General features: G+C 36.6%; 1 protein-coding gene across 1 annotated transcript in view; it reads right to left on the minus strand.

Annotated features, from left to right (window-relative positions):
* PIP4K2A (phosphatidylinositol-5-phosphate 4-kinase type 2 alpha) overlaps positions 1-14153 on the minus strand; it is a 115175-nt gene that overhangs the window by 16128 nt on the left and 84894 nt on the right. The window contains exons 5-6 of the mRNA XM_055803627.1: positions 5734-5880; positions 3028-3066 (exon numbers count right to left, since the gene is read on the minus strand). Of these exons, the coding sequence (XP_055659602.1) occupies positions 3028-3066; positions 5734-5880 (186 nt within the window). The remainder of the gene's footprint in view (positions 1-3027; positions 3067-5733; positions 5881-14153) is intronic.

The raw sequence follows: 14153 nt of genomic DNA on the forward strand, positions 1-14153 counted from the left end.
AATTTAGCTGTACACTTTAGAGCCAAAAGCTTCCTGTCTTTTATTACTTTTCTGTTTTTCAGATGTGTATAGCAGTGGACACCCTTATAATAAGTAATTAAATAATGCTGCCATTACTTGAAATTCTATTATTATTAATGCCATTTCAGGATGGTATTAATAAATTGATGATTTAACTTGCCTATGGCTAAAAATTAGCTAATAAATTACTACATCAGCTTAGTATTTGAGATTGTGTGGTTTTGTTTAATCATTCATAGCAATTTCATTTAACATAGGAGACACCAAAATCTCTTCAGAGCATTTACTAAAATGTGCCTGTCCACCCGCCCGCCCACACACCCACCCACCCATCATTTTTTTTTTCTTTTGCTTTTCAGGGTAGAATTTTCCAGGCGTTTTAGTATCTTTCAGAATGGATTGAGATTCCCACAGAAGACAACAAAAAGTTTGAAACTGTGACATCTACTTGAGAGAAAATGAGAGTGAAAAAACATGCTGTGGGGCTCTCACTTGGTAGTTAGAATAATGGACCATCAACATCTTATGTCAACACAGTCCTCAAGGTCCTGAAATCAGTGCCACACGTGCAGTGATACACCTCATGATAGCAGGTCTTCAGCACTGCTCAGTTTCAAAAATAAACTTTCCTTGTCTATTCATATAAATACACAACCCCCTTCTTATTTAAGCTTAAAAGCTGCATTAGAAACACTTGAGTAATTTAGATGAGTAATCCACTCCTGTGGCAGGAGATCCATTTCCTATGGCAGGAGATTCAAATCGCAGTGACAAATGTTCTGAACATCTACAGTACAGACATGCATTAGTGTGTTTTTGACCCTTTCAAATCAATCAGCAGACTCAAAACTTCAGACAAAAGCCATGTAATAAGCAAAATATTATTTTCCCCTTGCTTGAATCCCTAACAGTCTTTCTTAAAGTGTTTGTAAAATGTTGCTCCCTCTATGAACTTAGATGTCTACCCAGTTAGTTCCCTTTCTTGGAGGTGTTTGTTCCAAGTGCTAGCTTATGGCTTCCCTGCCGCACTGCACTGGAGTTTGAGGGGACTGATGAGTAACAGAAGGCTGTTCCAACAGCCTCAGACCGTCTGCTTGCAACATCAGTAAGCTTAGTGTAGTTCTGTCTCCAAGAAATCAAATTCCTTTGAAAAGAAAATAATGCGTAATATTTAAAATAACTGAAGAATTTGGATGACCAGGGTTTTTTTTACATTTCTTTCACAGAAATACTCAAAACAGGAGGTTCTAGATGCGTTGAAATTGATAGGAATTTTTGTTATTGGCCTTACTGAAGTTATGATTTCACATTACATTTAAAGAATAATTGTTGTATACAGTTATACAAAACTACACAACTTTGTTTCAACTTCGCTATAATCAAATTCAATAGTAATTTTGCCATGAAATTACATAGGAACAAAATTAAGGCACTGTTTCTTTGAGGTTCTCACTCAACATATTAACTACAGTACATGTGTACTACTATTTTTCTATTTATTATGAGACAAATTCTTAAAACTGCTCAAAACCAGTGCACTAAATATCTGTATAGTATCAGCTCCTGTATAGCTGAATACATGTAATATCGTTACATTTTACATTACTATTCCAAGCATTAATGTTGCAACCTGAAGTAGTCCCATCCAAATAATCTGCCCTCCTCATTACTATCAGAGTATTTTACTACCAGCAGAGGTTTTTAATGACACTAGGTATCATTTGCAAGACACTGAAGGGTTAATCCCTCTGCTTTAAAAACACTAGAGTTGTGCTACTGAACAAGGACAAAAATAGACCACAAGAAAAGAATGCAGACCATTCAAGACATGACTTTGAGGGCCCGGTACAGCAAAAGGGAGCTAATGCTGACTATTGTAACTGCATTTGGCATTTGGGACATGGCAGACATTAGTTGCCTAATGCTGGAAGGAGAACTTTAAGTCTTCAGTCATACCTTAGGACAAAGTGGAAAAACTTCAGAGTTTTTCATTCTGTGAGAACCGAACAGCTACTGCATGTCCCTTACTCCTTAGTGCAGTTGTGTGATCTGTAGAAGACTCAGAGAGGCAGGTATGATACAACTAATGCTCAGGAGAAAAACCAAATGATTTGAATGGAATTTGGGGACAACATAAAATGAAGTCTTTTAAGTGAATTGCTAAATGATCTTATGCTAATTCAGAAGGAATGTGCTTGGAAAAATTAAGGAAACAAGGCTCATGGGCTCTTGGACTTCACCCAAATTTGGAAATTTAAGAAGTCTTAGATGATGAAGACTATGTCCCACCTCCAATTATCTGTAGAATCTCTAGACAAACCTTTCCTAAAGTGCTATCAGGCTGTGTCACTGAAACCTGAGAGAAACACTGATTTTGAGAACACGAAATTTTCCAAATGAACTGAAGTTGGAGATGGAGAAAAACAAAGTGATCAATTTCCTTTTAGAGCAAGGTTTCGGCCCAGAATTTGAGGCAGCCTGTCTCTCATTATAGTTACATGTACATCTAAGTGTGTCAGTTGTTCACTCATTTGCATGAGCTTTACATACCCAGAGGTTCTCACAATTCAAGGTTTGGTTCATCTTTGCATTCACTTTAGAAGTGGTGCCACGTCACATCATTCTATTAACTGACATGGAGCATCCATAAATCTCAATATTAAAGAGCAAGAGAAAGAAGATGAAGAAGCAGGAGGGAAGAGAAGAAAGTCCTGATGTTTTCCTACCACAGGGCAGGCCCTGAAGAAACTAAGAAGAGAAGAGAAAAAAAGGAAAAGAAGGAGCTAGAGGACTGGCTCACTTACCTCTGAAATCTCAACACCATTGCAAACCAATATTCAAAGGTCTGCAGAAAATAGAGGAAAGATAAAGGGGGGAATAAGGTAGAACTCAAGGGGGAGAATATGACAGAAAACAAAGAAAAGGGGCAGAACAGCACTGGTTATGGTTGTCCTGAGGCCAGCTAGCAGCTTAGATAATTGAAAAAGAAACAGAAATGCACCATACCTTTTCTTTGTCACTGGCTTCTCGAGCCACAGTAGAGCCCTGAAACAGAAAAAATGGATCTAAAAATGTGCATATGTCAGAAACTGATTTGAAAATGTTACGATAACAGGTCAAAAGTGGATGTTTTCTTCTGAACTTGAGAGCTGTTTTAAAGAAAGGTGATACAGTAAGTAGAATGCCCAGGGCCGCTGAACTGCTGCAATCACTTGAAGAAGATGTATCATGAGAGAAGAAAGATGGATTAAATCCTCAAATGCTCTACATATGCTCTCCTCCTGACTGCTGGAGCTTCTTCATGTCTCATCCTCATTTTGAGACTATCATCCTAGAAGTTGCTGCCTTGCTTGGCAGACTTCTCATCTTTTTGTACCAATTTAGCTGTGTGGTTATGGAATAGCCTATTCTAGGTAATTATTTGGACATACGTAATACACATTTGGAAAAGATGTCACACAATATAAACACATAGAAATATTTAAAAGATCACAAAGTACAAACAAGAACAAAGCACCTCACAGCAACATGAAGTCAAAAGAAGAGATGAGACCAACTGTGGATTCACAAGATCTACAGTGCTTGCCAAAGATATTCTGGCTATTTAAATTTTTTAAATTTTTTTTTTTTTTTAAGCTTAGAACTAGTATGCAATATGGTGCGTTCTGAATAAACTGGAGGTGACCAAAAAATGGCTGTGTATACCTCCTTGCAAATTTCTTGGAGCAGGACCACACCTTTAAGTACCCAGAGTTTGTTTATCACATAATAGCACTGCAAGAAATTATAACTACAAACGTGATAATTGGACACTGAAAGATGGGTAAAATCAGCTCTATAATTTGTTGGAAAGTATGCATTGTGTAAAGAAGTGCTGAAGTTCAGTCATGCTAGTTTAAAGAACATAAGGATTCCCAACCACATGTTTTTATATCACGTTTTATGCTGTTTGCAGAGAGAAACTTAGAAAAGATGGAGATAAAATATAAATGGGGCTGTACATCTTAGTTATTATGTATGGCACAGCAAGCAGGGATTTCATTGCATTGTATCGTTAACTGCTAATAAAGCCTAGTGAAACTCTGACATTTTCGTTTACTAAACTTTTTATGTTTACTTTTTATGTTACATAAAAATACACTTTTTATGTTGTATTCCGTGCTCCAACAGACTATTTGGCCTAAAAAAAGGTCAGCTGAAAACCAAACTGGAGGGAAAAAAGTGGATTTACAATAATAAAAATTAGGGAGATTGCCAAATTTGACATTGAAGTTATTTTAATAAATTTTAATAAAATACCTCAGTGGCCAAGAAAATACCTCTGAAATCCTAGGCCGATCTGTGGTCTCTTAGTATCTGCACAGGTAAAGACTTGCGCTACAAGTGAGCTCTAAGCTAGTGTCAAAAATACTCATGTACAAAAAAGGACTCAACCTACAACCGTAGATGCTGTAGCAATGAAAGTAAAGAAAACGTGATTTATAATACGTGCAGTGTCACTACAACACTACTAATACTCAGTGAAGGAGTTAGTTTTGAAGAATAATGTGATATTGATGTTAAATTTAAATTGCAAGAGAAGTTTACCTTTAAAGCCATTCAGTCCAGCTGGACAAACTGAATAGAGTATAGAAGCATTCACAGAGGTAAATTTATGATACCAACGCTAAGAACATGCTTTATATCATTTGTTTCTTTCTGTTGTGCTTTCCCCCCTTTTTTAACGCATCTGGACATTACAATGCTCTAAAACACATACAGTTCTCAAAAAAATGTCTTTCTTGAGGAAACTCTGCTGTCAATGGTACTAAATACCAAAAAGTCAGTTGCTGACAATCTGGAAATCAGTTCTTACAAATCACATTCAGTCAACTATCTAACCAGCTGCTAGGTAGGTACTTGACAGGAGGAAAGGATGGTGTGCACAGCATTACAAATGCCTTAATACAGAATGCTAAATAAACACCTTAAAACAAGTTTGCAGATGCACTTAGTTGTTCAACACAAAAACATGCTAGAAAGAAGTAAGTTTCTAAGGGGTGACTTCATGGAGGTAATTAAAATACAATCCCTTAGGTCAGTAAAAAGACTAAGACTACACTTCGGCCATTAGTTGTAGGCACTGTGTATTAACTATTTGCAAAATAACGAGCAGATAAACCTTCTGAAAAAACCCTAAAATACACCTTATGATAAAAGCAACAGAAATTTGTGTTTTTAAGAACCTTCTCTTTTTAAATTGGATTATTTTAAAAATAGGGAATAAAATATGGAGCTTTTGGAGTAGCGATGTACTTTGTTAGTAGCAATTTATTGGTTTAACTTATGATATTTAGTTATTTTATAAAAGCCCTCTGCAGAATCAGCTGTGGCTTTCCATTATGTTGATAAAGACCTACAGGAAGCAGAATTACTATTGGATATGTGTGAAGAGGTCTACCTTTAACCATTACTTACATTTAACAAACACACCCACTTAAATGGCTCTCTTTGAAAATGCACAATGCAAATTTGCACAATTTTGATAAAACCAACCTTCAGTTTTGCTAAACCCAGATGCAGAAATAAACCAGTTAATGCTGGCTCTTACATAACACAACTTAAAATTAATTAAAATTCTGAGCAATATTCAAGCACCAACATAAGCTAACATTTATAGTAAAGATTTTTTCAGCTACTTTGTCAGTTATTTCATCAGCAGTTATTTCTCACCTTTAAATCGTATTTTCTATAAACAGATAAGCGATGGCTGAACACATTTCTCGTAACAATCATATATACTTCAACTCCATCAACAGTAAGCCGGTACATGCCCAAAAACTGGGGAAGAAGTGTATTCCCATGACACTCCACAATAAACTGCAGGAGCAAAAGAAAAGAACAGAAGTGAGGGTGGATATGTATTATATAAATATATATTTATACCTTTTTAAAGACAAAACAGCCAGAAACAACACATGTATTTGCTGAATATATATTTGTGTGGAGACAAACCTTGAAAAGAGTCAGGCCAAAACAATCCCCCTCATTGGGAGGTTACCCTTCTTTTTAGGCCAGTGTGTGAAAATTAAAATCTTGAACTGCTTAATTTATAACTCCTCACTTCTACAGAAAACCTCATAGAAAGAGCAGGCTCCATTTGACAGACCTTTCCACTTTTATGGTCCAAAAAGCACACTTAATGCAAGTAACATATTTGGACCCAGTGTCAAAACCCAGAAATGTATTTTCGAACATCATACTGCTGCATTTTGTACCAGATTATATGTAATTGGTATGTTTGTCTGTTCTCAGTATTTGTTTACTATGATGAACGTTTATGGTGCTGTCACCAGCAAGGGGTATTATTGATAATCACCAACTTCCTGCTAGTTCCTATGTGACAGTTGCATTTCAGGGTCAATAGAGTTGAGTAGTGAAGTGCAAGATCCCTGTATTTTTTATTTATGAATGACTGTATTTCCTTAAGGTCACCATATTCCATTACAAATGGGCTATTAACCTTGAAAAGATTTGCCACCTGCACCTGAAACCTGTCTTTTTTTTTTAAAATCACTTGCCTTACAACTAATAGTTTGAACTTCTATTGGAAAGACTACTGGAGGAAGCAGAAAAAGTACAGACTACATTGATGATGAGAACTATTAACAAATTAATATTTATTCCCAGAATAAAAATACCCATACTATATTAATCCTAAAACCAACTCAAACACATCACTCATATTTTGTGGAACCAAGGAAAATTATGTAAACCAGAAAAGGACTCACCAACTTATCTCTTTCTGTTATTACCAAGTCTCAAACAGAGGAACTTGAAGAAAATTTAAAAATTCAAGCCCCAAATCAGAAACGCAGAAACTAACCAACAGTCAGCTTTTAAACTTTCCATGAATACTGAAGTTTCTGTTTCTTTTGTGCCAGAGTGACCCAGTTATTGGAAACACATTATTCTAAAATACAGGAGACTTTAGAACAAGTCAACTGAATAATCCATTTGAATTGCTTAACAAAGGTAGTTAGTATTTGGTAACAAGTAATATAACAAAGCTCTTGGAACCCTGGAGATATTGCAGTTTGGGGCTCCTCTGTTAATTTTAAGGAATTTCTCTCACTAACTTTATACTGGAACCTTTTAAATGGCAAAATAAAATTAGAAAGATTTGAAAGTCCTGAAAACAATCCTGTCCAGCAAGAAACAAAAGGAACGAACAACAATAACGGAAATTGTTGACTGTGAATTGAACATAATTTTGACGAACAAGTCTGACACGTGAGCTCTGTTGAATTGTGCTGGCACAGTTTGGGGCTGTAACACATCTTTCTGTTTGCCCTCTAGCTGTCCTGGAGGTTACAAGCCCTGAAGCAGAGAACATGGTCAAGTTGCAGTTGTGCCACTTCACAGCAAAGCATTTTTAAGCTCAAACTGCCTAAGAATGGGCAAAACATAAGCCACTGCAGAGGCTCAGTAAATACAAATCAGAATCTTCAGAAGGAAATAGAATTGTGTGCCCCAAAATACAAAGACGTTTGACAGTAAAAGGCCACAAGAACAATGTCGGTCCTGAGCAGTGCACAAAGATTGATTGGTTTGCACCTGAGAAGACTCCTGCATTTAACAGAGGCAGAAGTTTAGAGTTCTTCAACCGGAGGATTCTCAATCATAGGGCTGTTAACAACCTCACAAACCAGTTTCAATGTGTTACAGGATACACAGCTCGTTTCGACCATCAGAAGTTTGTCTTGGAGGTCCAATCATCAAGTGAAATGAGAACTATTAATTATGAGGTTACAGAAAACTTGTTTAAAATACTAATCCCTATTAGTCAAACGACATTGATATTTTTTTTTTTTTTTAATAAACATCAAGTACTTGGCATATATCCTAAAGGTAAATACTTTTCTAATGCTTTATAGAAGGTGGGAAGGATTCTTATAAAAACATTTCCTGAGTGATTCCTTCTCCAAAATGATTAGGTTCTTCAAGGATGGTCAAGGAGAGTTTAGTGTCACAGAACTTCAGGCCACTCAACTCTTTAATGGATCCAGCCATTCCTCATCTTATGGCTCTTAAGTACAGAACTTGAATTATAATAAATGCCATTATTTCCCTTTTCCATACAGGAATCCAAGACATGGAAACTATATGAAATCACATAAGAGAGTTTGTGCCATGTGAAGGAACAGCAGCTAGGCCTAAGTACCAGACTAGTAACTCCCTGCCCTTCCTCTCTGCTTCTAGGGTCACAGTCTTGACACTTAAACTATCTCTTCAACCCTAGCTAGTGCTAGCTCTCAGATTTTAAACTTTCTGGTCCTAAGGGTACCCCATCTGTAAAATAGCAATGTCATTAATACAGAACATGTGCAACATACCCACTGCAATAACATGAAATAAATCCTTTGGTCAGCAGCACACAACCTCCTCCCAAACTGTTCTGCATCATGTAACAGGGAGAAAAAAGGCAATTAATGAGTCGCTTAAGTCCTATTTGTACATTAGGATTAGCCATTTGCTGACACTGTTGTTTCACTTTAATGTCTTACAAACAAGCCTTCTGAAAGGGCAGTGTTACTAGCATGCAACACAGGACATGAAATGGTATGCTGGTAGTGCTCTTCACTTAATAAAAAGGGACTTGGCCATGTTCTTGCCAACTTCCAAGGGACCTTCTCAAAGCAGACTATGTACCACAACAGTTGTTTCCTATTCACTGCCGACTGTAGACAGTCCTGCCATTGCAATTTAAAGAAAAGCCCCTAAAATGATTTCAGTGTTTCCCATGACATTTCTTATCCTGATGGGGAGACAAAGGAAAGAGGGAGGAATGCCACTTGCTTTCAGCATCTACAAGGTTGGTCTAGAACTTCCTACCTTTGAAACTATCAATCCCCCATATCTGCATCACAGAGGAGGCAAAACGTGTCATCTGTTTGGGTGGGAGTCCAGCAGGACTTGCACTGGTGACTGTGGTTGGCAGATTTTCAATTTGTCCATCTTGATATAAATGAAGTAGCAATTTAGTCACCTCAAGGTGCTTTTTAGGAATGATTTCCTGAAGTTTCCCACTCACAGCTGGAATAAAAGTGAGCCTAGAAAATAAGCCGGTACATGCTTAACAGGACTGCTAAATTTCAGTGGAAGAAAAGACCTTCACTCCTTTATGTTAATTCTTTCTAAAATGAACATTAAAACAATTCTACCAAGCAGCCTTGCTAAATAAAACTGTAACACTTAGCTAATACATTTATAAGTCCTTATATCCAGTAACAAAATCCATCTTTTTTAAAAAGAGTGTTGTAATAAACACCTCATCATTTTTTTGTTAATTCAGACAAATTTCATTTTTCTGCACAGCATAAGGACAATATTACCATTAACAAAATAAAGTATCATCAGCATGTTGACACATTTTATCAGCTGTGCAGCATAGGTTTCAAATACATAATTTTCTGAACTCCCTTGAACCTCATGCTTAAAGCTCAAAACTAGTAAGAAATTCTTTATGACCCTATATTCTTGTTAACTTTTGTATAAATACAGCTTCAAGATTCCTTAATAAGAACAGAACTTCTATCTCATTTTACATGAAAATTAGGATTCTTAGGTTCTTGCTTCCCCACAGTTACACTAGTAAGATACCATGATGACTGAAAGATTATAAAATGTATACAAATTATTGGCAAAGAAGTTATGCCAGTTTTAGCTCTTTTTAGAAAAACACAGGGTAAAATTCCCATTTCTACTCTTTCTTCTCCTCCCCTTGGAATGACTTGACATTGGTGAAGACTAAATCCTGAATTACGTCTATCTTGGTTCTATGTGAAAACTTAATATTCCTATTTCTCACTGATAGGCCTGTTTTTGCAGACATTAATTCAGACATACACAACATGCTCATTCTGTTACCCCTTTGTATATTATTTTAATGATTTTCTACATCATGATTAAGGCAATCATACCTGAATTATCAAATGCTTATGTGACAAGTCTATACATTCATTAGGATACTTTCATTAAAGAAACTGAATGGCAAGTGGTATAATTATTTAAAAACATTTTAGGCTTTGTGAATGACAAGACGTTGACACTCCTTTTGTGGCCTCAATTTTCTCTTTCAAATCCTCTTGCCTGCAAGTCAGAAATAGCCTCCAACAATGTGTTGTGTGCATTGACATGTACAATCACTCCCCAAAAAGGAGGTTGAGAACCTTGTCCAGCATTATATCATGTTTCAGAATATTATTCTGCTTATTGCCATTTTCTTGAACCCTAATAATTTCACAGGAAATTATCCACTGGCTACTTACGTGACACATTGAAAGGATTAACTAATCAAACTAGAGCAACACGATAGAAAGTTATAGATTTTCAAGGCATATAAAGCTGTTTTCTTCTAGTAAGTAATGTAAGAAAATAATTTCATTTAAAGAAGTGTTCAATAAATACACAGGTTTTCAGATACAAGCCCTATGACTCGAAGCCTTACATTTTACGTTGTTTCAGACTTCCGCCGGTGTTAATTTTACTTCAAAGTGCAATGTAATCTAAATGTTACCACCACGTGTGATTATCTAAGTTGCCGATCTGCTATCAGAAACATTATACTTGGTACTGCTACAATCAAATGAGTCACTGGGCATGCAGTTTCTTCTGAAAGTGCTGTGCACAGCATCAGGAGTTTACAGACATAAAATACAATAAATACATAGGAAACACCTACTGGTGAAACCTAGGCCTCAAAAGAGCCACGTTCAGCCAAGTCCATTCTGATATTTTGTGTAGTTAAGGTATTTACCTATAAAATTTCACATCTTTTAGTGAAGATTTTTGGTAGCAGTTCCAGTCTGTGATTGTATGGCCCTTTTGCATATTGCCCTTTTACAATTCCATCTGATGCTCATGCTAGTGAGTTTCCCACTTTCAGGGTCACCTATCCTATAGGAAACAGTGGGCCCACGGATGCAAGTGAAATGTAGACTCGAATGAGAGCACATATATTCTCATGTCTACTTTTTCTGCTTCTGGTTTTTCATATCAAAGGTGCTATATATCTGTTATCTTAGCACAGGGCAGAGGACATGTTCTGTGCAGCTTCTTGATTCATACAAGGGACTGGCTGAAGGGCTTTTCTTAACTGCGTTTCTTTGGAAACCTCCCATAAAACTTTACCTCTTACTACATTAGGTCATACAGAGAGTCAGGGTCACCATTACATGGTATGTGTCCTTCATGCACATTTGTACTTAAATAATAGTACATTATATTGCCTTGCTTTGCCTTTTTACCTACCGTTTCCCTTCTTTTTGAGATACATACAGATGCAACTCATGAAGAAAAAGGGAGGAGCTGGGAGGAAGCAAGCCACTGATAACCTGTGCAAGTAATGACACGGAGGGAGGGTGACACAAACTTAGACGTAGCTCTGCCTTAGCAACCTACCGGCTTGATGTCAGCCCATCTCAGTGCAAACTCCTAGAACACCTAGTCCCCACTTTCTTTTCTGGGGTATTCTCCAGCCTATGTTGTAACAGATTTGTGACAAAATTGCTTTTAGCCTATGGTAATGTTTTTCTACCTATTTATGATTTTAATGTTTCCTCCTATCTTCCACTCAATATTCCTTGATTCCTGCGCAGCCCTGAACCCTGATCTTGTTGTAATTTCCCCCTTTTTCACCTTACTGCCTGCATTTTCCCCCCTCCCTTTCATTTCCCTTCCTGTTTCTTTCATATTTTTTTCCTCTCCAGAAGCTAAGGTAAGATTTTTTTTCCTGCTTTTGTCTTCTCTTTTATGCTTTCATTTCCCCTTTTTAGCTCATTCTATTCTTTCCTTTCTTCCCATTCACCTCCCCATGGTTCTGCTGTTTGCTGCCTCTGGTAAATGGGCAGTCCCTCTCCTTTACCACTATTCACTATTTCTGCTGGTTGCCAGGGAAACAAACAGGCAGTGCAATAGTTGTCAGTTCTGCATACAATTACCTGTGTAAGGAAAAGAAGTGCTGTCAACAGGGACAGCCACCTATAGAAAACCTAAAGGGTATCTGCACTCATGAGTAGTTCTATACTGGAAGGCTTGTGTGCTAGAAATTCCCTCTTGTTCACCTGCTTCGATATGGCTTCTCAGTTTCTTTTCTTTACTGAAGTCACCTGGGTGTCAGCACTGAGAAATAATAAATCCCTTTTGAAGTCCATTTTAATGAAAAAGAAGAAAAAAAAAAAAGGTTTCCAAAGGTTTTCCTTTTTCTCAGACACTCAAGTTTGCTTTAATTTATTTCTAAAAATTTCTATCCTGCCTGCCATCTATTCTCAAAGAGCACAGGACTCTGCTTTTATACCAATTTAAGATTTAAAGCAAGTTTATCTCACTGGGAAGGGCAGGTCATCTTGATTCAGACATTTCAGAAACTAGAACATCCACCTACATAATTTTACTCAACTGTCACTGATTTCTGCCCCTGAAAATCATATTTGTAGTTTAGAAAATATCTACATATATATTGATATCTGCTGAATAGTATACTTTGCAATTTAGGTAAACTGATAAGCTTTTTGCACAGGACAATACATCTAAAAGAAATATATAAACATACCTTAAATATATGCTGAAATGAAACTTTTCCTTTAGGAGGAAGGAGGGTATTACCTGTTCCTTGAAAATAGGGTGAAATCCTGGCAACACACAGATGGCACTGCTGAGCTCTCCTTTAACAATGTCAATGGGAGCAGTAGGTTTAACTCCTTTTTTCTGGTCCATGCTCTTGGGGTCAGGAGCATAGGTTTAAAATCACACCAGATTTGGAGGTATTTCAAATAAATGTTTGATTTTGCTCTCAAATACTATTTGAGTACTTAACGTGAACATGCTTAACTTACACAATTTTACATGGTCAAACTACATCTACAAGCCCATACAGCAACAGCTTTTCTAATATATGAAAGTCTGACCCATTTTAAGCCTAACAGTGGTTGTAGTGCATTTGAATAAGTAAATGATGTTCAGCTGAAGTAACACCTGAGGAGTAGCAAGGAGCCTTCCACTGATAACTGGTAGTATACCAATAATATAAGCAGCCCAAAACAATTGCCAATTACCATTAAAATGTAACTGAAAGCAGTATTTCACACTATGCATCAGAAAATAATACAGTAGTTAGAAACTGGCTAGCATAGAAATTCAGAGCATAAGAACCTAACACATCATATATATTTGGGTTAAGCGTAACACTTAGAAACCTAGCTGGTTCATGCTCCAGGCCATTTTTTCTTTCAGTGTAGAAAGAAGGCTGGTCCATGCACAATGGACTCTACAGTCTAGTCATAAATAACATGATGCTTTGCAACTTCAAGCATGGAGAAAGACATTATTCCTCCCGTTTTCTTAGAAGTGGTGGACTTAGTGGGCTTTTTTAGTGGTGTGTTTTTGTTTTTTGGTTTTTTTTTTAAACTTTGAAAGAGAAAATAATGATCTCTAGTGTTTCTACTCAGTACTAAAAGCGTCAGACTCATCTGATGAGTTGACAGAAAGTGTCAGTGTTTAGACTGAAGTGTTTACCATCTGTCTGAGGTTATGGGCCTGACTGCCACTAAAAAAAAAAAAAAAAAAAAAAAGGGCATCACATCAGACACAGTAAATGAACGAACGCAACTCCGTTTTGGATAGCAACTATAATTTACAATTGTCAGGACTATTATTTCCAATTCAAAAATTTTAATTTGGAATTCCTATATATACTTATATACTGTTACTATAGTAACTTCTGACACTGCCTCAAACCTGGTTCGCTTTTAGTTATTTACACATTTCTAGTCGACAGCCTTAGGCTTGGAATTTGTTCTTTTTGGTTTTACTTTTGATAGCTTTTTAAATTTTAAATAGTAATAATAATACTGTAAATTGTGATGCACCTAACTTTGTTACCTTTGCAAAATGCCATGCGATATTACAATGGAACTCTACCCAGAAAGAAGAAAGCTAATAACTCAGCAAAACTAAGTTATTTTATTTTCATTCCTAACAAGTTACTAACCATTTTGTTTCCTGAAAATAACCTGATTTCTCCAAGGTGTACAGTCATGTCCATTATAACTCTGGTTAATTGAAAACCAGGCAATCTAGACTTCGTATTTTTA

This window comes from Falco peregrinus, chromosome 5 (assembly GCF_023634155.1).
Source record: "Falco peregrinus isolate bFalPer1 chromosome 5, bFalPer1.pri, whole genome shotgun sequence".
Lineage (NCBI taxonomy): Eukaryota > Metazoa > Chordata > Aves > Falconiformes > Falconidae > Falco > Falco peregrinus.